This window comes from Drosophila suzukii, chromosome 3 (assembly GCF_043229965.1).
Source record: "Drosophila suzukii chromosome 3, CBGP_Dsuzu_IsoJpt1.0, whole genome shotgun sequence".
NCBI lineage: Eukaryota > Metazoa > Arthropoda > Insecta > Diptera > Drosophilidae > Drosophila > Drosophila suzukii.
In genome coordinates, this window is record NC_092082.1 from 35,616,716 (window position 1) to 35,642,984 (window position 26,269).

At 45.2% G+C, this 26,269-nt stretch overlaps 1 protein-coding gene across 1 annotated transcript in view; it reads left to right on the forward strand.

Moving 5' to 3' along the window:
* nvd (cholesterol 7-desaturase nvd) overlaps window positions 1–26,269 on the forward strand; it is a 455,974-nt gene that overhangs the window by 422,801 nt on the left and 6,904 nt on the right. The window contains exons 4-6 of the mRNA XM_070995657.1: window positions 22,040–22,151; window positions 22,204–22,377; window positions 22,435–22,586. Coding sequence (XP_070851758.1) covers window positions 22,040–22,151; window positions 22,204–22,377; window positions 22,435–22,586 — 438 coding nt within the window. The remainder of the gene's footprint in view (window positions 1–22,039; window positions 22,152–22,203; window positions 22,378–22,434; window positions 22,587–26,269) is intronic.

The window sequence follows — 26,269 nt, forward strand, 5'->3', positions numbered from 1 at the left end:
TGCATGTCGATCATGTAGTCCTTAAACGACTCGCTGAAGCGGATCATTCTACCTGCTCCAGGAATTCAAATGGTTTTTCCGCTCCGTCGAACCTGAATGACCATTCGCGGACCTGTTTAGCGACCTTTTCATAATCCGACTGGCTTGGTCTCGGGGTCAGCGCTGCTGTTTTCCTATCCTGGCTTGACTCTCTCCTGTGGACGTCTTTTTGCATGTTGTCAATGCTCTGGCTTGCCACTAGGTTGTCCCCTTCAGCGTTCGTTAAAGTGATGCTTGGGCCGGCTCTTTCGTGGTATGTTGCTTCCAGCTCGGCCTTGATGTAGACGATTTGTGGGTCGTTCTCCGTTTCTGAATAGTATTCCGATAGTGCCTTCCTCATGTCGTCTAGCCTGCCCTCCTGGGTGACATTAAGTCTCTGTGCGACATGGGCAAAGTCCGTCTTCTTAAGGCGGTATATCCACTTCTTTTTTTTTACTGTGTTGCTCTCACTGTTGGGACAATCACGTTGGGCTCCAGATGTAACGAACTGATTTTGTTGGTCTGCTCGCTACGAGATTCGTGATTGCAAATTTATATGACGTGACTGTCCCGTAGATCAGTGAGAAAACACAGGGTTCGAATGGTAACAGTGGGTTTTATTCTCGTGTTATTAATACAGCGGGTGTGTGGCTGGACTGGTCCCGGTATCTCCTCGCTCTGGTTCCACAGGCTGCTGATGTTCCTCGTCCTGGCCTGTCGACGCGTTGACTTGACGACCGCAGGCTCCTGTGTCTCGGGATGCTCGTAGTGGCCGCCTCTGCTCGCTTGCCGGGTCGCTTGTCGCGCCTTGGACTCGCAGAGAGCTCGGCCTCGCGGGCATAGGGAAGCGTCACCGTTCTCAGACTAGGGGGAGCAAGCCTTGCTCCCCAGGACAACGCCATTCGAGGCAATACCTGTCCCTTGCTCTGTCCCGGAGGGTCCCGCTAGGTTCTTGCTCAGATCGCGCTGACAGTCAAGGCTAACGCCACGAAGCTTTACGTTCACTTTGCTTTACGCCTAACGCAGACGAACGTTCCACCCGGCTTCACCCTAATGCTTGACGTCCGCGACGCTCCCGCGCTTCCCAATGATGTCTATGATGTCAATGATGTCTGCTGGAGTCGCTGCCAATGTCCCGTCTTGCTGCTGGGCTTCTCCAGGACAACGCCTCTTGAATGCCTTAACGGGTGGATTGCTCGCCCTTCCTAACTAGTAGCTTGGCGTTTCTGGCACTCCGGGATTTGGGCAGTTGCTGTTCGGGAACTTCGCCGGTAATCGCAGGGCTTTCCAGGCCAACGCCTCTTGAAACCACAAATCGATCCACCGCTCGTCCTTTACGCCGGGTCCTGCTTGGTCGCGCAAGGTACGCTGGGTCTTAGACAACTTTCCTTCCCGAGCTCACGGTTCCTCCGCGACGCTCCCGCGCTTCCCAATGATGTCTATGATGTCAATGATGTCTGCTGGAGTCGCTGCCGATGTCCCGTCTTGCTGCTGGGCTTCTCCAGGACAACGCCTCTTGAATGCCTTAACGGGTGGATTGCTCGCCCTTCCTAACTAGTAGCTTGGCGTTTCTGGCACTCCGGGATTTGGGCAGCTGCTGTTCGGGAACTTCGCCGGTAATCGCAGGGCTTTCCAGGCCAACGCCTCTTGAAACCACAAATCGATCCACCGCTCGCTGGGTCTTAGACAACTTTCCTCCCCGAGCTCACGGTTCCTCATCGCAGGCCTCTTTCGCTTGACTCTGACAGACCCGCCGGGCGATTCGCCAGGGTGTGGTCGTGACAAAGTTGGAAACCGAACGCCTTGACATAGCCGCGTGATGCCTTCAATTCAGAGATTCTTAATATTCCAATCCCGAACGTCTCGACGTGGCCATCTTGCTCCTTGTATGCTTACCACGGCGCTTCTTCCGACGACTCGCCTTGTGGTGGCTCCCTCGTAGATTACTCGGTTGTTCACTTTGGTATCTTGACTGATCTTGATGGTTTGACTCCTCGTGATCGACTGATGCAGCTGCCAGCGCTCTGCGGCCTTATATAGGGCCTCCGGAAACCGTTATTTCCACTCCGGGTCAAAGTCCGTGACTCCTGTTTGACCCATTTGTCCCTTACGCACAGCTTCCAACCGATGTTCTGCCCACTGCCGCCGTCCTGCTGGTTGTGCCGCTCGATTGCCGAGTTGTGGCGCTTCTTCTCCCGGTCCAAAGTTCACGGCAGAGTCCGAAGTCCGGTGAAGTTCCGTTATCCCCTTTTGCACACGGCACTCTTGCTTTGCCCGCCAAGTCTCCACTCTCTCTGCTCCTTGGTCTCCAAACTCTCTCTTACGCCATCCTTGGTCTCCAAACTCTCTTGTTCTCCATCCTTGGTCTCCAAACTCTCTTGTTCTCCCACATTGGTCTCCAAACTCTCTCCTTCTCCAACCGCTCCTCGCCGCGCCGTTACTACTCGAATTCGCCGCGTATCTGGTAAGCAACCGGCCATCTGCTGATGCTGCTGCTTAGATTTGTGGGGAGTTATTAAACTCCTCACTTTCCCCTCTTACTTCGTGAAACATTTAAAACTCGTTCCTACTCTCCGGCGCTTCCTTGCACATCTTAGCCTTCGAGTCCTTGTGATGTTCCTTCCGATTCCCGCGGCGCTCCCTCCCCTCGATGCTCACTCGACGCTTTTAACTCCATTGAGTTTCTTGGTTCCTCCATTTGGTCACATTATCCGTGCGTGATCGATAATTCATCGACTATCGATACCGACGGTGAAGCGTTGTAGTGATTTTGCTACTTTCGATCTGCCCGCACAGACTCTGGCTGATTTGTCTTTTCCATTTTATTCTCTTAGTTCCCTCTTGCTTATGCCGTTCGTTGTCCTTAACCCCAAGAACAATGGCCCCAGCGGCTTTTGAATATCGTTTGGCCTTCGTTTGCCGCAGGGCTTTTCTGCCCGTGGTGAGTAGCACTTTTGGTTGAACTGGCATTTACTTCTCTTCCATCGATGCTTGTCGGTTACCACGAATGCGCCTTTTGTGCCGCCGCACGCATTTCATGTATAAAAATACCAAAGAGCAAGGTTTGTAAAAGACAACATCCCTGGAGTGACCACGCTCATGCCTCTTGAGAATATTTTCAGATCGGAATTCCTTCCTGCAGTAGGAACATTTCATCGAATTCGTCTCCCGGTTATGGGTAAGCATATGACGTTTGAGGCTGGGATTACTACCACTAATGCTGCTTCGCTGGTGTTATTTGAAAGTCCATGGTTTTGCCGGCCCTCGTGAGTAGCCGCTTCAGATTTTCCTTGCCGAAATAAGTATTGGAGGTGCACTTCGCGCAGTATAGTTCGTAACTAACTGATTTTTTTTTATTCCTCAGTTAAATGTTGGTGCGATGCTTGTTTCTGTCTCTTGTGACCAGCTGGCTACGGTGTTGATCTGATCCTGCACCGTCCTCCCCTTTTCGTCGGGTAACAACTAGACGAGCTCGTCCGGCGCATTCCGTATAGAATCTCCGGATGCTACGGTGTGTGTCTGGACTGCGCGACTTGTGTTGCTTGTCTCCCTCCGCGTATACTTCCTTCTACGTGGCGTAATCGGTTGACTCTGGCTCGCGCCCGACGCTGAAACCTGTTGCCTTGCGGGTGAATCCCTTATCGTTACTAGTGTCTTTGTGTCGTCCTCGTAAGTGTCCTTTCCGCCTGGCGTAATCACGAATGACTTTGGCAAATGCCCGACGCTGAATCCTTTTGCCTTGCGGTCGGGATCACCAACCATCTTTATCCACGTCCTTGTGACCCATCCTTATGATTGTTCTTTCTGCGTGGCATGTGAATGACTCTCGCTTAGTCCTGACGCATAGTCTGGATCAATGTGAAATCCTTATCCATGTCCTTGTGACCTTTTGTTAGTCATCTGATGTGTCTGTTTTGCTGTTGCTTGAGCTCGCCAACGTGAACGGTCCGCTCTTTCTTTGAATGTGTGCGGCGAATTTTGCAGATCACCGGAGAGACGAAATCTACAACCTGGTAAGGGCCATCGTACCTCGGGGCTAGTTTCGCAGCGAATCCTTCACCCGCTTGGACAGGTTATGTTCCTTGGCCCACACTATGTCGCCCACCGCTGGTGACCATTGCCTCCTTCTCAGATTATAGTGGGATGCCTTTTCCATATTTCGCCGTACGATCTCAATTACCTCCGCCAGCTTGCTGGCGTTTTCCTCCGGGGTCTTCGTAGCTCGTCCAGTACCTAGGGTTTTCTTATCATATAGGCCTGGTACCGTCTGCCAGTATACATCCCTCAGGTCCAAGCTGCTGATGTACCACGCTTTCCTTAGTTGATCCAGGATGTAGTTTATGCGGGGCATTGGGTAGGCATCCTTCACTGACTTCGCGTTGATCTGTCTGAAGTCGACACACAGCCTCCACTTGCCTGTCTTCTTTTTCACCATCACGATGGGGGAGATGTATGGGCTCTTTGAAAGCTCTATGAACCCCATTTGGAGAAGCTCGTCCACGTTTGTGTTGACTTCCCCTTGGATTTTTGAGTTATTGGGGTAGTATCTCTGCTTGATTGGCTTGTCATTCATCATTTTGATCTGGTGCTCTGCCGTATTCGATGTTCCCGTCATTGTGCTGAAGTCTGCCAGCTCTTCTTCCAGGAACGCTGTAGTATCGTCATCTCGTTTTCTTGTGGAACAACTGCTACCGATAGCTTCTCCTCGAGCCATCCATTGTGTCGGTTCCTGGCTGGTATTGTTATCTCGTGTCCAGCACACCTTATCTCGGTTTCGACTTGTTTCAGGAAGTTTAGTCCCAACACCAACGGATCCACTACTCCGGGTAAAATCAACAGGCTCATGGTCACTTGTTTGTTGCCGAATTTGACCTGCACCTCGAGCTGCTCATTACTTCCGTCGCATCTTCCGTCTGGCCACCTAACTTGCCGTCTCGTCCTTGTAATCCTTCCTAGAGCAGCAATATTGTCCGCCATTTCTTTTCTAACGAAGCTTGCCGTTGCTCCGGTGTCGATTGTGGCTTTGTAGATGTTCCCACCAATCATCACAGCTGCGGACAACTTCTGCTCCTCCTCGATAAGATGCCCGTTAGTTTGGAGAGGTAACATTGTGCGATCCCCGCTCGCCTCTCTGCGGCTGAGATCGCTGGCCATTTCCCGATCCTTGGAAGCAATAAACGCTCCTGACACCCACCTTGTTTCGACACCCTCTAGCCCAGTGTCCGTTCCCACCACATTTCCGACAGGCCTCCTGCGGGTCTGTGATATGATTAGCATCTTGTGGCCTCTGTGTGTTGCTTGGCGGCCTCCACAATGTACTGTTTGGCTGTCTCTGTTGCTGTGGTACTTTGTACGCGCTTAGGAAGATCCTTAGACTTGGGGTGCAGTTCTCTTTGATGATCCTTAATGTCTCTTTTGTAGACTAGCTAAGTGGCCTCACCATCGTCTGCATGTCGATCATGTAGTCCTTAAACGACTCGCTGAAGCGGATCATTCTACCTGCTCCAGGAATTCAAATGGTTTTTCCGCTCCGTCGAACCTGAATGACCATTCGCGGACCTGTTTAGCGACCTTTTCATAATCCGACTGGCTTGGTCTCGGGGTCAGCGCTGCTGTTTTCCTATCCTGGCTTGACTCTCTCCTGTGGACGTCTTTTTGCATGTTGTCAATGCTCTGGCTTGCCACTAGGTTGTCCCCTTCAGCGTTCGTTAAAGTGATGCTTGGGCCGGCTCTTTCGTGGTATGTTGCTTCCAGCTCGGCCTTGATGTAGACGATTTGTGGGTCGTTCTCCGTTTCTGAATAGTATTTCGATAGTGCCTTCCTCATGTCGTCTAGCCTGCCCTCCTGGGTGACATTAAGTCTCTGTGCGACATGGGCAAAGTCCTTCTTCTTAAGGCGGTATATCCACTTCTTTTTTTTTACTGTGTTGCTCTCACTGTTGGGACAATCACGTTGGGCTCCAGATGTAACGAACTGATTTTGTTGGTCTGCTCGCTACGAGATTCGTGATTGCAAATTTATATGACGTGACTGTCCCGTAGATCAGTGAGAAAACACAGGGTTCGAATGGTAACAGTGGGTTTATTCTCGTGTTATTAATACAGCGGGTGTGTGGCTGGACTGGTCCCGGTATCTCCTCGCTCTGGTTCCACAGGCTGCTGATGTTCCTCGTCCTGGCCTGTCGACGCGTTGACTTGACGACCGCAGGCTCCTGTGTCTCGGGATGCTCGTAGTGGCCGCCTCTGCTCGCTTGCCGACGCGTTGCCTCCGGGTCGCTTGTCGCGCCTTGGACTCGCAGAGAGCTCGGCCTCGCGGGCATAGGGAAGCGTCACCGTTCTCAGACTAGGGGGAGCAAGCCTTGCTCCCCAGGACAACGCCATTCGAGGCAATACCTGTCCCTTGCTCTGTCCCGGAGGGTCCCGCTAGGTTCTTGCTCAGATCGCGCTGACAGTCAAGGCTAACGCCACGAAGCTTAACGTTCACTTTGCTTTACGCCTAGCGCAGACGAACGTTCCACCCGGCTTCACCCTAATGCTTGACGTCCGCGACGCTCCCGCGCTTCCCAATGATGTCTATGATGTCAATGATGTCTGCTGGAGTCGCTGCCGATGTCCCGTCTTGCTGCTGGGCTTCTCCAGGACAACGCCTCTTGAATGCCTTAACGGGTGGATTGCTCGCCCTTCCTAACTAGTAGCTTGGCGTTTCTGGCACTCCGGGATTTGGGCAGTTGCTGTTCGGGAACTTCGCCGGTAATCGCAGGGCTTTCCAGGCCAACGCCTCTTGAAACCACAAATCGATCCACCGCTCGTCCTTTACGCCAGGTCCTGCTTGGTCGCGCAAGGTACGCTGGGTCTTAGACAACTTTCCTTCCCGAGCTCACGGTTTCTCGTCGCAGGCCTCTTTCGCTTGACTCTGATAGACCCGCCGGGCGATTCGCCAGGGTGTGGTCGTGACAAAGTTGGAAACCGAACGCCTTGACTTAGCCGTGTAATGCCTTCCGGACCTCAGCCACTGTGTTGTAGTATGCGCACATATCGAGTACACACTGTACATTAATAAAATTTAATTATAAATATATTGAAGTCCAACGGCCATCACATTTTCAAGTGCATTGGTCACCCAGCATACAACTGTCGCTGTGTTGGCATGTTTCACACACAGGCCGACTTACTTGAATACGATCTAAATGTCGCACGCATTGCATACCCCCTTTTGCTTAAAGAGGGAATATTAATATATTCGCATAAAACTAATGGGCAAGAAATAGTCTATGAGAACATTGGCATCTCAACTGCCCATTCAGCACAAGCCGCCTTAAGGGCCTGTGTTTTGATTTAATTGGTTGCCAGCGTGGTGAATATATGCGCAATGGCGTTGTCAGCATTTTTCCCCCGCTGCTGTCGAATGCCCATCAACCAGACCTAAGCTTAAGCGAAACATTCGGAATTGGCAACTTAATAAAGAAAGACCTTTTGGTCTTAAATAAAAACGAACGAGTTATAAAAACTACAAGTGTGAGGAGCAGCACTGGCCATAATAATAAATACATTGCGATGGCGGCAAGAAGAATAACACATTAACAAACAATTGTATTTTCGAGCTGTTTCGTGACAGCTGAAGATAGCGGACGGGTCTCGTGCGAGCTCCGCAAAAAATGCAAGAAAGTTGAAAAGTTAAATGCAAATAAAAACCCAAAAACTAAACTGGTTACTTTCAAATAAGCAAAAAGACGCTAAAACCCAAAGAAATTTAGGTTTCAACTCACAAAATCGGTGTAATGACTTAAACTAGCACATAATTATTTTATCTTACAATAATAAATAAGTGCCACGCTAATAAAAGCTCAATGAGCTACACACAAAATAAAGAGCGAATAAGATCCGCGAGCCGAAGAGACAGTTACTTTTCGTATGTCTCAACGCGTGATAGCGAAGTGCAAAAAACGACCGTAATGTCGGTCGGTAGCCAAAGAGCGCGATCTTGCTCACCATGCTTACCTACTGCTACCCCTACTCCGACGGCGTGGAGTCAGCACTGCAAAACCCTCCACATCAGATTCGACACCTGGCGATGCAACAACATGCAACGGTAAAACTTCTACATCCGCACTAAATTTGTCAGCAACAACTACAGCTACGGCAAAAAAACCAACAACAACCACATCTACGGCTATTATTTCGGAATCGACTGCAACCGCAGCTCTAAATACAACAGCAACAAAAACCACGACAACAAATCAAAACCAAAACAAAGAAGAACGCTATAGTCGACTACCTTGACTATCAGTAACCCGTTACTCAGCTAAAGGTACAAAAGGGAAATGGAGACATGCAAGCTGCAAACCAACACTGAAATGCGCCACCTACCCCTGATCACAATATATGGTTATGTGGGCGGTAGACAGATTTAAGCGTTATGGGCCTTAGAGTGGGCGTGGCAAACTTTTTTTGGGTCAATTGCTAGGTATTGACGAGACTAATACATTTGAATAAAAAAAATTTTCTAGCATAAAAGTTGTAGGCGCCACAGGTTTGAGCGGTTTGTGGGCGTTAAAGTGGGCGTGGCAAACTTTTTATGCGATAGGTATTGATGAGAACAATTCATTTCAGTTAAAATTTGTACTCTAGCATCAGAACTGTATGAACCACAGTTTTGGGCGGCTTGTGGGCGTTAAAGTGGGCGTGCCACGCTGCTGAAACAAACTTGCGCTGCGTAAGAAGCTCAGGAATCTGCATGCCAAATGTCAATAGCCTAGCTGTTGTAGTTTCCGAGATCTCAGTGTTCATCCGGACGGACAGACACACGGACAAACGGACATGGTTAGATCGACACGGCTAGTGATCCTAATCAAGAATATATATACTTTATAGGGTCGGAAACGCTTAATTCTGCCTGTTACATACCTTCCGACGAATCTAGTATACCCTTTTACTCCACGAGTAACGGGTATAACAAAACTCAGCAAGCGGGCCGGACCATACAGACCGGATTAGACCGGATCCATATCAAGCGTAAGCTTAACAGGCAGAACACCGCGGTAACAAGTCAAAAATAAACCGTTTTCAAATAGACAATAAATTACCCGGGAACCAAAACAGGCTCAAGAGATTTAACCGAAACCTAACCACCAATTTACATTAGGGAGAAAATCTCGAATGCCCTCGTCAAATTGTTCCGCTGACCGGGGACGGAAACTTTCATGTTCTTCCGGTTACAAAAGGGGATATCCTGAAACCAAGTTTCAGACCAAACCTGAAGAACATTTCCGAGCAGTGTCCAAATACGTGGAGGAAGCTAGGAAAAGCTACTACACGTACTAACTAAAAAGCAGCAAGGGCCTGCAAGTGGTACTAAAAGGAATCGAGCCCGACCTAACCGCCAAGGAAGTTATCGATGCTCTCAAGGAGAAAAGGGTTTTTTGCAAAGAAAGTCAGTAACATTATAAACAGGAAAAAAGAGCCGCACCCACTCTTCAGGGTCGAGCTGGAGCCAGACAGCAGTCTTGAAGAAAAAAGAAGTGCACCCCATTTATAACCTGCAATGCTTATTGCATTGAAGAATTAACGTGGAAGAGCCACATAAAAGGAACGGCCCAGTGCAATGCACAAATTGTCAGGAGTATGGACACACCAGGGCATACTGTTCGCTTCGAACATTCTGTGTAGCTTGTGCAGACTTCCACAATTCGGCTAACTGCCCTGCCAACAAAGAAGACCCCAAAAAGAAAAAATGCGCCAACTGCCAAGGTAACCACACGGCAAACTACAGGGGCTGTCCGATCTACAAGGAGATGAAGGACCGCATGCGAAAACTAACAGCAACGCGTCATCAGAATACCCAAAATGCGTACACTTACTCGCGTACGACGCCGGAAGTATTTTTCGGCACGGCTGCAAGATCCTCATCTGGTCAACTGAATACCCAGAAGGGCTTCTCATACGCCGATGCCCTTCGATCAGGGACGGAAAACCCACTCCAGTCTAATCTAGGAAACACTCACCAAATCCAAGTACAGCCACAAAGCACTCTGGAATCTATGATGGTCACCATGCAACAAAGTATGATGGAATTCATGTCATTCATGAAAACGACCATACAAACACTTGTTCAAAACCAAAACATGGTGTTACAGCTACTTGCAGCTAAGCAATTCAAATAACAGATGGGAAATCTACGAATAACAATGTGGAACGCTATGGCGTTTCACGGCACAACCTTGAAGTAACACAGTTCCTGAATGATAATCATATCGACATTATGCTTCTGGTAGAGACGCACCGCACAAACAAATACAACTTCCAAATAAGAGGCTACACTTTCTAACGCACAGACCATACAGACGGTAAAGCCCACGGCGGTTTGCAACTAATTACTTGCAAGCCACGTCTATCAAAAAGCAGTCAGGTAACGGGAACCTCACCATAGCCGCTGTCTACTGCCTGCCTCGCTTTACAATTTCTGAAGGACAATTCATGGACTTCTACAATTTGCTTGGAGATCGCTTTATAGCTGCAGGGGACTATAATGCCAAACACACGCACTTTGGATCACGCCTTGTGACTCCCAAAGGAAGGCAATTATACAATGCAATCATAAAACCGAACAACAAATTAGACTATGTTTCCCCTGGCAGCCCCACATACTGGCCAACAGACCCCAGGAAAGTTCAGACCTAATAGAGTTTGCGGTGACAAAAAACATTCCCCGCAATATAATAAGCGTCAAAGCGCTTTCGGACCTGTCGCCAGACCATTCTTCTTCAAAGCACAAAAACTACAGATCACCCCCTCGGGCTGACGTCGCACAGAACCAACTGGTTTAAATTTAACAAGGGAGAACGCTATAGTCGAGTACCTCGACTATCAGATACCCGTTACTCAGCTAAATGGAGATATGCAAGCAGCAAAGCGAGATTAAAATGCGCCACCTACCGGCGGTATACAGATTTAAGCGTTATGGGCGTTAGAGTGGGCGTGGCAAATTTTTTTTTGGATCAATCGATAGACGAAACCAATACATTTCAGTGAAAATTTGTTTATCTAGCATGAAAATTGTGGGCGTCACAGGTTTTTGCGGTTTGTGGGCGTTAAAGTGGGCGTGGCAAACTTTTTTTGGGTCAATCGATAGGTATTGATGAGAACAATACATTTCAGTTAAAATTTTCTATCTAGCATCAAAACTGTAGGAGCCACAGTTTTGGGCGGTTTGTGGGCGTTAGAGTGGGCGTGGCAGTCTACTGAAACAAACTTGCGCTGCGTAAGAAGCTCAGGAACTTGCACGCCAAATCTCAATAGCCTAGCTCTCATAGTTTCCGAGATCTCAGCGTTCATCCGGACAGACGGACAGACGGACAGACGGACAGACGGACAGACGGACAGACAGACAGACGGACATGGCTAGATCGACTCGGCTGGTAATCCTGATCAAGAATATATATACTTTATGGGGTCGGAAACGCTTCCTTCTGCCTGTTACATACTTTCCGACGAATCTAGTATACCCTTTTACTCTACGAGTAACGGGTATAAAAAGTATGTAAGCCCTCACATCAAATTAACCCCTCACTTCAACATCGAAGCGGACATCGATTGCTCTACCGATGCTCTTAAAGAAGTATTCGTGCAGGCAGTCACTATCTCAACACCACTAGGCAGGGACGTGCAAGCCAACCACTTCAAAACTAATCTGCAAATTGAACGGCTAGTCCTATAAAAGAGGCGCCTGAGTTACCATAACGGTACCATCAACTACGCCACCGCCTAAACCTCCCCGTGCTACCCTTTTTCAATTGGACAGTGACCGGCAGTTAGCCGTTCGTTGTCCCACATAGGATCGATAAAAGAAATGCAACATCAGCACAAGGCAGGATGTTGCTAAACGACACCCACTCAGCAGAGCTCTAGAAAATACTTTGTTAGCATATGCACGCCCACACATACATTGTTTGTGGGGAAGACAACAAATATGCCACCCTTATATATATAATTAATAACGCACGAATAGGTTATATTAAAATGTATAGCGTTTATTCGGAGCGGCAGACGGACTGTGAATGTGTAAAAAGCTTGGTTCCAAGATCTTCATATAGACATATGCAGGCTTACAAAGTAGTTGCTGAATATATAAGCGACAGCTTTAGTGGTATAAAAAAGAAGGCGAAAGATAAGCAGAGAGCGCTGCAGGTGCCGTCGTACACCTATGCGCGCATGACTAGGCGCTGGCGATCTGCTCCAAACATACTCCCCCCGTTGGAAGAGGTAAGGTTCCAACTATCTCGGAATCGATGGGCAGAACGGCTAGATTGGCGACGGCTCTCTTGATCAGACCCGTAGCTGTACGGACCATAGCTACTCTGATGACTCCGTCCCCGCCGGGTATGACTTCCTGGATGCACCCAAGCTGCCATCTCAAGGGTGGAACGTTGTCCTCCTTAAGCAAAACTATGCGTCCAACCTTGATGTTAGACGTTTCCACGCGCTACTTGCTCCTCTCTTGAAGTAGGGACAAATACTCGCTGCTCCACCTTTTCCAGAAATGTTGCTGCATCTGGGTAACCCGCTGCCATCTGCTGAGGCGGTCTTCGCGGAGATGAGTAATGCCAGGCTCTGGAAACTTAGTGTAGCTGGAACCCTTCAGGAAATGCGCCGGTGTTAGCACCTCAAGGCTTTCAGCATTTTCTGAGTGGACGGGTGTTAGGGATGGCAGAAATCTCATATGCTCTTATGTTCTTAATTCATCGATGGCTAAGATGGATGCACCGACGACTCTGTAGAAGTGAAATTTAGCTGACCTCACAGCGGCCTCCCATAAACCACCGAAGTGCGGGGCACGCGGAGGGATGAACTTCCAATCGATCCCATCAGCTAAACAGACGGAAGATATCGATGCTGTGTGCTGCTCGCTCAAAAAGAGCTCTTTCAGCTCGGCAAGCTCTCTCTTTGCACCGACAAAGTTTGTAGCATTGTCGCTCCAAATGGTATGCGGACTGCCTCTAAGGCTGATGAATCTCCTCAGCGCTGCGATGAAAGAATCCGTCGTGAGTTCCTGGACCACTTCCAAATGAGCAGCCTTCGTGGAAAAACAGACAAAGACGGCGATATAGCACTTGTGGGGTGCCTTATTTCTGGCCTCTGCCTTATAATAGAATGGCCCACAATAGTCCACTCCTGTGGTATGAAAAGATTGGATTAGGCTGCGCTCTATTTGCTGGAAGGCTACCCATGACGTGCTCCCAAGTAACAGGCTTCATTCGGAAACATCGGACGCATTTGTTGATAACGCTGGCAACGAACTTGCGGCCTCCAATCGGCCAGTACCTTTGCCGTAATGCGGCAAGCAGCGCATGCGATTCTCCATGCAAATATTTCTCATGATAATAAACGATGATCGCCTTGGTGACTGGATGATCCTTGGGCAACAGTATCGGATGCCTCGTATCGTAGTCCAAGTTTGCGTTCTGAAGCCTTCCACCCACGCGAAGTAACCCATCGGAGCCTAGTATAGGCCTAAGCGAAACCAGCTTGCTTTTCTGTGGAAACAGCTTGCCCTGGCTAAAAGATCCATACTCCTTCCCCAAGTTAACCTGTTGGATGCTCCTCAGAAGAAGTACAGTTCCAGAGTTGATCTCCTCCACCGAAAGTCGACCTTTCAACGGCGAGGATTTGGCTCTGCAATTTGAAATGAATCGATAAATGTATGCAAATACGCGCTGCAACTTATCGAAAGAGTTGAGGAATTTGCAGTTTGATGAACTGCCCCAATTAGAGCCACAGAACGGCTCTCTGGAAGATCCTGTACTGAGTCTATCAGGGACGGCCAATTTGACGAGCTTTGCAGAAGGAATGGAGGCCCGTTAGCACAAATGGAATGTTCCAACTATTCTCTTGGGGTACATCCTCGCGATACGACGTCTGCCGGGTTCAAGTTTGTAGGAACGTGATGCCAAGACATGTCTTTCGTCATCTCCTGAATTTTCGCGATTCTGTTTGATACGAAAACGTTAAACCCTCGGAGGTTGCCGAATCCACGCCAACACAATGGACGAGTCCGACCAGCAATGAAAGGTGCAATCGAAATCTATGGCTTCCTTGGCGTTTACGTTTAGCTCAGCCAATAAAAGCGCTGCGGAAAGTTCTAATCTTGGAATTGTTAAGGACTTCAGTGGAGCTACCCTTGACTTGGCACAGAGCAGATGGACTTTCGATTCTCCATTGGTCTCCGATTGCAAGTATAGACACGCTCCATAAGCTGACATGCTAGCATCGCAGAATCCATGCAACTCAACGGAAGCCCTTGGTTGCAGTACGAATCGTGGGAATTTTAAGTTCTGTACGACCGATAACTGTGAGGTCAACTCCCCCCATGACGAAAGAATGGGCTCTGGCAGTGCATCATCGCAATCCACGTTCGCACTCCAAAGAGATTCCAGAAAAATCTTAGATTTTGTGATAATAGGAGTTATTAAACCGAGTGGATCATAGAATTTGGCAATTGTCGACAATGCAACCCGCTTAGTGGGTCGTTGATTGGTTGGCAGTTGAGAAAAATGAAATAGGAGCTGATCAGAAGATGGATCCCAGACTAGTCCTAATGCCTTGGCGACATCCGATACTGTTGCCCAAGGATCATCCAGTCACCAAGGCGATCATCGTTTATTATCATGAGAAATATTTGCATGGAGGATCGCAGGCGCTGCTTGCCGCATTACGGCAATCTTAGATTTTGTGATAATAGGAGTTATTAAACCGAGTGGATCATAGAATTTGGCAATCGTCGACAATGCAACCCGCTTAGTGGGTCGTTGATTGGTTGGCAGTTGAGAAAAATGAAATAGGAGCTGATCAGAAGATGGATCCCAGACTAGTCCCAATGCCTTGGCGACATCCGATCCATCGTGAAATTTGATTAACTGCTCCTTGTCGCATTCAGACTCTCCTTCTAGGGCTGCGGACTCATTCGAACACCATTTGCGAATTGGAAAGTGCCCTCGCGACAGTAGTTCCTTCACCTGACGACGAATTGCTCTCACCTCCTCAACTGAGTCCCCACCAGATATTAAATCATCCACATAGAAATCTCTACGAACAATTTTTGCTCCAATAGGAAATGATTCCTCCTCATCGTAAGAGAGTTGATGCATGGCCCTTATAGCCAAGAAGGCAGCTGGCTTGGTTCCATAAGTCACCGTGTTCAATTTAAAAACACTCAACTCTTCCCTGGAGCTCTCTCTCTCCAAACGATGCACTGCAAGAAATCATCCGGGTACGAGACTCGCACGCAACGGTACATCTTGCAGATATCTCCACAAAGGGCAACTTTAAAAAATCGAAAGCGAAGCAGTATATTGAAGATTTTTTGTTGAATTGTTGGTCCTGCCAGAAGTAAGTCGTTCAGAGAGCTACCAGAAGTTGATTTAGCAGATCCATCAAAAACGACACGAAGCTTCGTACTCGTGCTCTCATGCTTATGTACGCAATGGTGGGGCAAAAAGAATTGTGTTTCTGGCGGTTCCTTAGTTACAAGAGACATGTGACTCAGGTCCATATACCCCCTCAAAAATGCTTAATACTGAGCTTTCAGGGCTGGGTTTCTATCTAATTTAGCTTCCAAACTCTTGAAACGACGACGAGCCAAGCAATAAGAATCACCTAAAGATTCGAATCCGGAAGTGGTCAAGAGACGAACAGAGTATTGGCCGTTTCCAAGTCGAATGCAATTTTCAGTAAAAAGTTGCTCACATCGAAAGTCTTCCGGCAATAAAGATGGCTTAGACGAAGTGAAGTCCTCAATTTCCCAAAATCGCTTTACAATGGCGGAAAGTGTGTCATCGGAATGATCAGCTGGGTCCTTGATGCTGGCTTGTAAAACCGATTTATGCGTTGGCACGTTCGATGATAACCCTCCAGAGACTATCCAACCAAGTTTGGTGTTCTGAAGAGTTGGCAAAGCCCTATCCAAATGAATTTGTCCCATAGAAATTATTTCGAAATACAACCCAGCGCCGAGTAAAAGGTCAATTCGTTGTGATTGATTGAAATTAGGTTCAGCGAGTGAAATGTTTTCCGGTATCCTCCACGATGTTGCATTTATATTGAAATGGGGTTGATAATCAGTAATACTGTGAGTCACAACCGCTGTGAATGCCGCACGATAGCTTGCATCTCGTGATTGCACAATAATATCGACAGTCTTATCAGTGATCATGGAAGATTCTCCTATCCCAGAAATCGACGTTTGCGATCTTCTGTGATTCAAGTTTAGTTGGCTGGCTAAGCGAGAGGTTATGAAGTTTAGCTGGGAGGCCGAATCTAAAGTTGCTCGGCAAGGCATAAATGCTCCAATTCTATTTTTGACGTAGATAATAGCAGTTGGAAGGAACACGTAGTCGATCGGCAAAATATTTAATGTTTTGGGTGGAGGGCTTGGTAAATGATGATCAGGATGCGATGATGTATGCGAACATGATACTAATGCTGATGAAGTAGATGGTAATGGCTGAGAGCTCGAGGATGGGTCGCATGATGGAGATGAAAATGAGGTTGATGTTGCGGATGGGTCATGGTTCATGTGTAATAATGAATGGTGCTTCATGAGACAATACTTGCAGTGAGTCGACTTGCATTGCTGCAAACTATGCCCCTTGCGCAAACAGTTGAGGCAAAGGTGCAACTTCTTTGCTTCTTTATATCGAAGATTCGGACTCAAATTTAAAAATCGCGAACACTTTGGCAAGTAATGATCCCGTGCATCGCAAAATAAGCATGTTAAGTTCATCCTGCACCTCTTTTCCAAAAACGACTCCATAGCATCCCAGGTAGACAGCTCAGTGATTGACAAATCCTCTTCCCATTTTTCCCGCGACCTCTGATCCAGTTTCCGAGTGACGATGTGAATTAAAAGTCCATCCAAAATTTGTTGCGTATTGGCCAGGGTTCGAATTGCTCGCAGATGCGAATTCATGCAATCACTCAGCTCCCGAAGACCCTTCGAAGATCCCTTCTCGACACCCTTTAAATCGAATATTGCCTGAACGTGTGCCTGAAAGTGTAAAACTTTATTATCAATTCGATTAACCAGCAAATTCATAGCCATTTTATAATTAGCATTCGAGGGTTCAAGCGAGCGTATGGTTTCCAGAGCCACGCCGCCCAAACTCGAACGCAAATATTGTAATTTTTCAATGTCGCTTAGCTCATCATCATTTCCGTTGACGGTAGTGAAAGTCGCAAGGAAATCCGGCCACTCAGAGTAGGATCCATGAAAACGAACAATTTCCAAATTTGGCAACCGAGGCTTCCTAGATCGAAAAGAAAGATCCGCATTATTAGTGATGTATATAGATGTTGAATTTGCAGCGGTTGAAGCCGGCAATTGCGACTTGCGATGAGCAGCCAAGCCTCGGCTTAGTTTGGCCTTCACATCCATGAAAACCTCGGCAAATTCAATCCGATGGTCGCTCGAGATCTTTGCAAAATCCAGTCTTTCCAACTATGTCTGCGCAAAATCAAATGCCTGGTTTATGGAATTGATCCAATCCATTCGCGCCAGCAAATCAGCTTCGTCAAACTGATTAACCGCATCAGCGTTTAAATAGCATTTCATCGAGCTCATTTGCCGCAAAACAGATTGGGCTTTGACTCGGTAGTAGTCGATGTCACTTGTGGATTCATTTTGAGCCCGAACCGAGTTTTCCGTATCGGACATTTTTTAATCACGAGAAAGGAAAAAAAATTAAATGAAAATGAAATAAAATAAAATGTCCGACCGCGTTAGAGCCACAAAACACCGTATACCCTTTGCCGCGAAAACGTGAAGGTTAACAAGCGTCGCCGAGATGCAACGGAACCCTTAACTTGGTTGTTGTTGTTCTTGCCGATAAATTGCCTGCCTAGCAACAGCGAATTATGTAACTGGAAAACGAATGTATGTATGGCTATATGTCGGGGTCACCAAATGTTTGTGGGGAAGACAACAAATATGCCACCCTTATATTTATAATTAATAACGCACGAATAGGTTATATTAAAATGTATAGCGTTTATTCGGAGCGGCAGACGGACTGTGAATGTGTAAAAAGCTTGGCTCCAAGATCTTCATATAGACATACGCAGGCTTACAAAGTAGTTGCTGAATAGATAAGCGACAGCTTTAGTGGTATAAGAAAGAAGGCGAAAGATAAGCATAGAGCGCTGCAGGTGCCGTCGTACACCTATGCGCGAATCTCAAGCCACAATAAAGATTATTTCATTTGGAACAACCGAACAGAAGACATCAAGTGTATATTTAAAATCTTATCACCATCAGGAGCAGTAATTAAAAGTTACTATAACTCCTGCGATGTGCCTGGCAAACCAACAGATCGCCGTCATCAAAACATCGTCTTAAGGAAGCCACTCGCACACTGAATCAAGCTCTAAAGCAAGAAACAGAAAATGTACAGCTGCGGAACCTTAAAAAACTTTCGCCAACCAGTACAAAACATCCTCTGTGAAGGGCTCACCCAAATCTGAACTCTGCAATCGAAAACGTCACTCCGATAAGAAATTCATCTGGCAGCTGGGTCCGCAGCGACGAAGTTAGATCCGAAACTTTTTCTTTACATCTCAGAAACGTCTTCCAGCCGAACCAGGCCACTGCTTCATTTGTCCTACCACAAATCGAATCTGAATCTATTTCCCTACCACCATGGTTTCAGCCAAAGGAGATCGCGAAAGTCATTGGGGAACTGAGACCGAAAAAGGCCCCTACTGGTTACCAAATAACCCCAGGACGAGCCACAACACAGCTAGCAATCAACTTCCCCGTAGTAGAGAGGTGGCTATCTGATTGGCGGGTTAAAAATGTAAACACGTAACGTTTACTCTTAACAGGCAAACATGCCCTCCACTATCATTGAATAATACGCAGATTCCCAAAGTCAACGATGTAACGTATCTCGGCGTCCACCTTGACAGACGACTAACCTGGAGAAGACACATCGAACGCAAGAAAGTACATCTAAAACTAAAAGCCAGCAGCTTTTACTGGATTCTTAACGCTCGTTCGCCCCTGCGTTTGGACTACAATGTTTTGCTCAACATTTTCACTCTCAAGCCCATCTGGACATATGGCTCCCAGGTATGGCGGAACGCCAGCAGCAGCAACATAGACATTATTCAATCGTATATCCTGCGTGCTAGCACTGGGGCACCATGATATATTCGCATCCAAAACATCCACAGTGACCTTGCCGTAAAAGATGAAATAGACAAACAAAAAGCGTCCTACAATGAAAAACTCTCTGTGCACCCCAATCGCCTCGTAAGAGGCTTGACTTGGGTTTCCAGCCGATCCCGTCTACAACGCAACGACCTGCCAAGCCATCAATAACTTTCGGGCCCCCTTTAGCACAATATCAGTCATATGACTGTTAGTTAGATTAATTAGTTTAAGATTTGATACACTTATTGTTAGTCGCTAAAGGGAGAAGATTTAATAAAAAACCAGCAAAGCATTTAGAAAAAAAAAAATTTGGGGATAATAAAGTTTTGTTTTCTTTGCGATTGAGCTGGAAGAAGTTTCTGAAACAAGTAAGACGCTTAACGGGTGCACACAATCTTTTGAAAATAAATTGATGTCTTAAGGTCAATCCACTGACTAAGGCTAAGGTCAAGAATATTATTGACTAAGTGGGAAGTTTGGTAAGTGCGACGAAGATTAAACACGTGATGGACGATTGAATTACAAGCAACAGTTAATGTTTGCGTATCTTGAGTGTCGCAATGACCAAAAATTTCAACACCGTAAAACAGGGTGGGGTAGCTGAGTTGGCAAGAACTACTGAGAAGTAGTAAGCTGTCTCAGAAGCGCTTATGCTTGCCCAGCTGCTTTGTAAATATGTTTGCTCCATGTTACCGTTTTATTAAAGGTGATACCCAGGTTGCCTGCAGATTCTTCATATATTATTGGGCTATTGCCAATTATTACAACCGAGAGTTGCGAAGTGTCGAAGGGTTTTTTGTAAATAACTATAAACTTGCTTTTTTTTAGCTTAGACATAGTCCGTTTGCAATGGCCCAGTTATAAATTTTGAAAAGTATAAATTATACACACTTTTACAATTATTGACTTGACATAGGGACTTACTAGCATAGAACTGCACATTATCAGCGTATAAATGGACATCACCAAGGGACAGAACATTATGTAAGTCATTTACATAGATGGAAAACAATAAGGGCCCTAACACAGAACCTTGGGGAACACCTCTAGTCACCGAAACAATGCGGGAAGTACATAACCCAGACACGACTGCTTGTTGTCTACCTGATAGATACGACCTCAAGAGCATAACTGCAGAGTCCTAAAAATTGAAGAGGTTCCTTAGCTTGGTGCTTAGAGTACTATGGTTGACGGTGTCGAAGGACTTGCTGTGATCAAGTAGAGTCAATAACGTTACCCAATTTTTATCTATCCTTGATTGAATGTCCTTAACTACATCAGTAATGGCACTAATACAACTCCTATTTTTCCTGAAACCAGATAGCTTCTCACTAAGCATGGAATTTTTATCCATAAAGGGTTGTATCTGTACCGCCGGTACATTTTCAAAATTTTTTGATAAGAAAGAAGGAAGGACTTAAAAATAATAATTTTTCTTCATACGATTAATAACTCAGGCAACCCAATTACTTTTGGGACATGATTCGTTTTACGTTTTCACAAAGAACAAAAACATAAAAAAACTTGCATGTTTGGAGAAACTATTTCTTGAATATGCTATACGAATTTGAAACTCGTTGGTTATAATTTTAAAAAGATTACTAATACCTCAAAATTTATATATAAGCTTCAACAACACTTTAACACACTGACATAAATGAAAAATAATTAGGGTATTCAATTGCGTTGCAAAAGTGTAAACTTTGTAAGTTTGCCAGACGAGAATTGTGAACGCCCTCTATTTTAAAATATCGTTGCAGGAAATGACGTACAAAATAACGCCAACTTTTAAATTTTTGTGAAAAGAAGGCTATAATATTTTCTGTCATTAAAACCCAACTTTTCAGTATATTTTTAGTATTTAAGATAAAATTCCTACCCATTATTAACCCCCTATTTCTACACAAGTACAACAGATTTGTATACATAGGCTGGGGTGTTGTAGGCCTTGAAAACTATTTTGTATGGAAATTGTTGTTGGAACTGCTTACACTTTTACACTTTTCAAACGATTGCAACGCAATCGAATACCCTAAATATATTATTGAAAAGGCTTTTTAAAAAACTTGACTATCAGATACCCGTTACTTAGCTAAGAGAGTAGTGGGTTGCACACCGTAAAAAACGCCACCTAGCGTTCATTCCTATCGCCTGTTTACGAGACTTTACTAACACTAGCGTCTATAAAAATGAAGAAGGGAGATGGAGATGGGAACAGCAAAGCAGCAATATTGTACTTCCCGAAACCTCGCCTCCTAGTCATTTGCTTCTAACTTCTTAATAGATGACCCGATTTGGACAATTTTTGGCAAACAAACAAAATTGCATTAGCACTTTTAAAAAATCTCAAAACGTGGGAGCTAGACAAGTTTTATGGGCGTTTGGGGGCTTTAGAGTGGGCGTGGCACCATGCTGAAATAAACTTGCGCTCTCTCTGAACCTCAAGAATCTGCATCCCAACTTTCTGGGTCTACCTGTTACATACTTTGCGACGAATCTTGTGTACCATTTTACCCTACGAGTAACCGGTATAACAAATACGTTGGAACAAGATACTCCCCATTACACTAAAATCAGCCTGCTTTATACAAACTGTCTAGGTTTTATACAGGAAATCAGACAAGCAGGCGGACAGTCAGTCCTGGTCAGACCTGGTTCGAAAATTTCTGCTTTGTCTTATTGCAAAGAGTGCGCAGGGTAATATTACCATACGAAGGATGTACAAATCTCTACATTTCATGGCAGCAAATATATTTTACCAATTATATAGTTATACATGAGTACCAATGCCTTAATTTTATTATTGATATTTTTTCTTAAGGTGGTTCCCAACTCCTGGAAAATTAAAACATTTAGCTGAAGTACATCTAAACCATACGTTAGAACTATTTGGAAAGATTTATTGTTTTCGGATGGATGTCTGTGGCAAACAAGTAAGCATAAACATATTTTTTTAAAGCTTTTTACTTATTTTTTAACTTTAAGATTGGACCATCATACGTTTGCCTCGAAATTAATTCACTTACATTTGGAGAGCTCAAAATTTTTCAATATATTACCCCAATTGAGCCGTTGTTGCAAAAAGTTGTACATCAATTTTATGGTCCCCGTTGGATGGGACCACTTATGAAAATTTTCATTTATGGAGAAAGTCTAATGGTAAAGAAAATATTTAAGTCTGTACCCCTTATAAGAAACTAATTATTTTACTTTTAGTTTGAACGCGATATAAACATATGGAACAATAAAATATTTAATCGGAATCCTATCTTAGCTAAAGAAGATGCTTCAATAAAGAAGTTTAGAATCTGGTTTTCACAATTCTACACATCCAACAGCAAACCATATTCTGAAGTCAATGCTGGCTGGTAGTAAACAAATTCGATGGTAGATTTAAAAAATTGTCATTAAACACAGGAAAATCCACAGTTTGTTTTAAAAAGGCAAATACTTTTGTTGCCAGCTAGCCCCTCATCGAGCTTCACAACATTTTTAAAATTATTTTTGAGGAATTTATTTATATCATCGCATACTTAAAAATATGCACTTAGATAATTTACTTAAAAAATAAAAGCAAAAGTCAATAATCTTTCTTACTGTCAAGAAAGCGTTTTTATCACAGCTTAACATTGGGAAACTGCGTAATGCAGCAAATATATATTCAATGTAGTCCCAGGGGAATGTGATAAAGTTGTTTAATGCAGCGATAAAAAGTTAACATAACAAGGTAATGAAGAGATTCCCTTGGAAATATATCTTTTTGATTCTAAGAAAATAGGACGACCCAACATCTTGCCACCATTAAATCCCTGTTGTTGTTGTTGTTATATATTCTTGATCAGAATCACTAGTAGAGTCGATCTAGCCATGTCCGATCTCGGAAATTATAAAAGCTAAAAATTTGGAATTTGGAATGTAGATTCTTGCCCATAACGCTAGCACCTACGTTTTTAAGTATCTTTGAAAAAATTAAAAAAGATCTTGTTATACCCGTTACTCGTAGAGTAAAAGGGTATACTAGATTCGTCGGAAAGTATGTAACAGGCAGAAGGAAGCGTTTCCGACCCCATAAAGTATATATATTCTTGATCAGGATCACTAGCCGAGTCGATCTAGCCATGTCCGTCTGTCCGGATGAACGCTGAGATCTCGGAAACTGTAAGAGCTAGGCTATTGAGAATTGGCATGCAGATTCCTGAGCTTCTTACGCAGCGCAAGTTTGTTTCAGCAATGTGCCACGCCCACTCTTACGCCCACAAGCCGCCCAAAACTGTGGCTCCTACAGTTTTGATGCTAGAATAAAAATTTTAACTGAAGTGTATTGTTCTCATGTATACTACATGTGTCACTGTGAACGGCAGTCCACGTAGTGACGAAGCGCACCAGCAGGGCGTGCGAAGGCGACTTCTATATATACACCAAGAAATGAAAATCAACTGTAATCGCCCGGTTGTTCCGAGATACATCAATCGAAAGGTATTGCAAAAACTAAGAGGATTACATACCAAGACTTAAAAAAAACAATTATTTTGGGAGAAACAGCGGTGAAATTTTAAAAGTGATAATTTAGAAAATTTGATTTGTTAGGGCCGGCGATAAACACCCCCGCTGTTAATCTACTTGTGTTCGCCCTAAAAACACGCGTCTAATGACACCTAAACTGTCAAAATCGGATGCTCCGTTCAAAAGTAATACGCAACAATATAAGAAGCATTAGTTCTAGTAATACGCACCAATATAAGAAACATTAGTTCTACCACTTTTGGAAAAACTAGCTAGTTTCGCGAGAAAACAGATATAAATAGCCAAATTTTGCACACCTGTAACTTGTGAACTACTAAAGCTACAGAAGGGTGCTATATGTCGTTAGAAAGGTATTTTAAAATGCTGTGTACGCCATTCTAACACAATTTGTCTTAATACCAAAGTTTTAGGATTATGGGCAAAAGTTTTTTTCATTACATTTTCTTTAGCCTTTTTCCTTATTTCTCAAGAACGGCTCAACGATTTTAAATAAAATTTTAAGGTGTAATGTGAAATGTAACTTTTGACATAAGACACATTGTTGTAAAAGGTCTCGTTTCAAGGAAATTAATGAACAACAAGAAAAGAAGTTAACTTCGGCAAGCCGAAGCTTGTATACCCTTGAAGTTATAATTATTAACTGTAACAGGGAAGAACGCTATCAGATATCCGTTACTCAGCTAAAGGGACTAAAGGGAAATGGAGATATGCAAGCAGCAAAGCGTTAGAGTTTGCGTGGCAATAGATAGATGTTGACGAGACCATTACATTTCAGTTAAAATGTTGTATTTAGCATGAAAATTGTGGGCGCCACAGGCTTGGGTGGTTTTTTGGCGTTAGAGTGGGCGTGGCATAGGTGCGTATAAAACTTGCGCTGCGTACAAAGCTACGGGATCTAAATCTGAGATCCCAATTCTCTATCTTAGATACAGATATCCACGTACGATTTTTTGAAGTTTGTGGGCGGTTTGTGGGCGTTAAAGTGGGCGTGGCAAAATGCGTACACTTACTAGCATGAAAATTGTGGGCGCCACAGGCTTGGGCGGTTTGTGGGCGTTAGAGTGGGCGTGGCATAGGTGCGTATAAAACTTGCGCTGCGTACAAAGCTACGGAATCTAAATCTGAGATCCCAATTCTCTATCTTAGATACAGATATCCACGTACGATTTTTTGAAGTTTGTGGGCGGTTTGTGGGCGTTAAAGTGGGCGTGGCAAAATGCGTACACTTACTCGCGTACGACGCCGGAAGTATTTTTCGGCACGGCTGCAAGATCCTCATCTGGTCAACTGAATACCCAGAAGGGCTTCTCATACGCCGATGCCCTTCGATCAGGGACGGAAAACCCACTCCAGTCTAATCTAGGAAACACTCACCAAATCCAAGTACAGCCACAAAGCACTCTGGAATCTATGATGGTCACCATGCAACAAAGTATGATGGAATTCATGTCATTCATGAAAACGACCATACAAACACTGGTTCAAAACCAAAACATGGTGTTACAGCTTCTTGCAGCTAAGCAATTCAAATAACAGATGGGAAATCTACGAATAACAATGTGGAACGCTATGGCGTTTCACGGCACAACCTTGAAGTAACACAGTTCCTGAATGATAATCATATCGACATTATGCTTCTGGTAGAGACGCACCGCACAAACAAATACAACTTCCAAATAAGAGGCTACACTTTCTAACGCACAGACCATACAGACGGTAAAGCCCACGGCGGTTTGCAACTAATTACGTGCAAGCCACGTCTATCAAAAAGCAGTCAGGTAACGGGAACCTCACCATAGCCGCTGTCTACTGCCTGCCTCGCTTTACAATTTCTGAAGGACAATTCATGGACTTCTACAATTTGCTTGGAGATCGCTTTATAGCTGCAGGGGACTATAATGCCAAACACACGCACTTTGGATCACGCCTTGTGACTCCCAAAGGAAGGCAATTATACAATGCAATCATAAAACCGAACAACAAATTAGACTATGTTTCCCCTGGCAGCCCCACATACTGGCCAACAGACCCCAGGAAAGTTCCAGACCTAATAGAGTTTGCGGTGACAAAAAACATTCCCCGCAATATAATAAGCGTCAAAGCGCTTTCGGACCTGTCGTCAGACCATTCGCCAGTGCTAATAACTCTTCTTCAAAGCAAAAAAACTACAGATCACCCCCTCGGGCTGACGTCACAGAGAACCAACTGGTTTAAATTTAAAAAGTATGTAAGCTCTCACATCAAATTAACCCCTCACTTCAACATCGAAGCGGACATCGATTGCTCTATCGATGCTCTTAAAGAAGTATTCGTGCAGGCAGTCACTATCTCAACACCACTAGGCAGGGACGTGCAAGCCAACCACTTCAAAACTAATCTGCAAATTGAACGGCTAGTCCTATAAAAGAGGCGCCTGAGTTACCATAACGGTACCATCAACTACGCCACCGCCTAAACCTCCCCGTGCTACCCTTTTTCAATTGGACAGTGACCGGCAGTTAGCCGTTCGTTGTCCCACATAGGATCG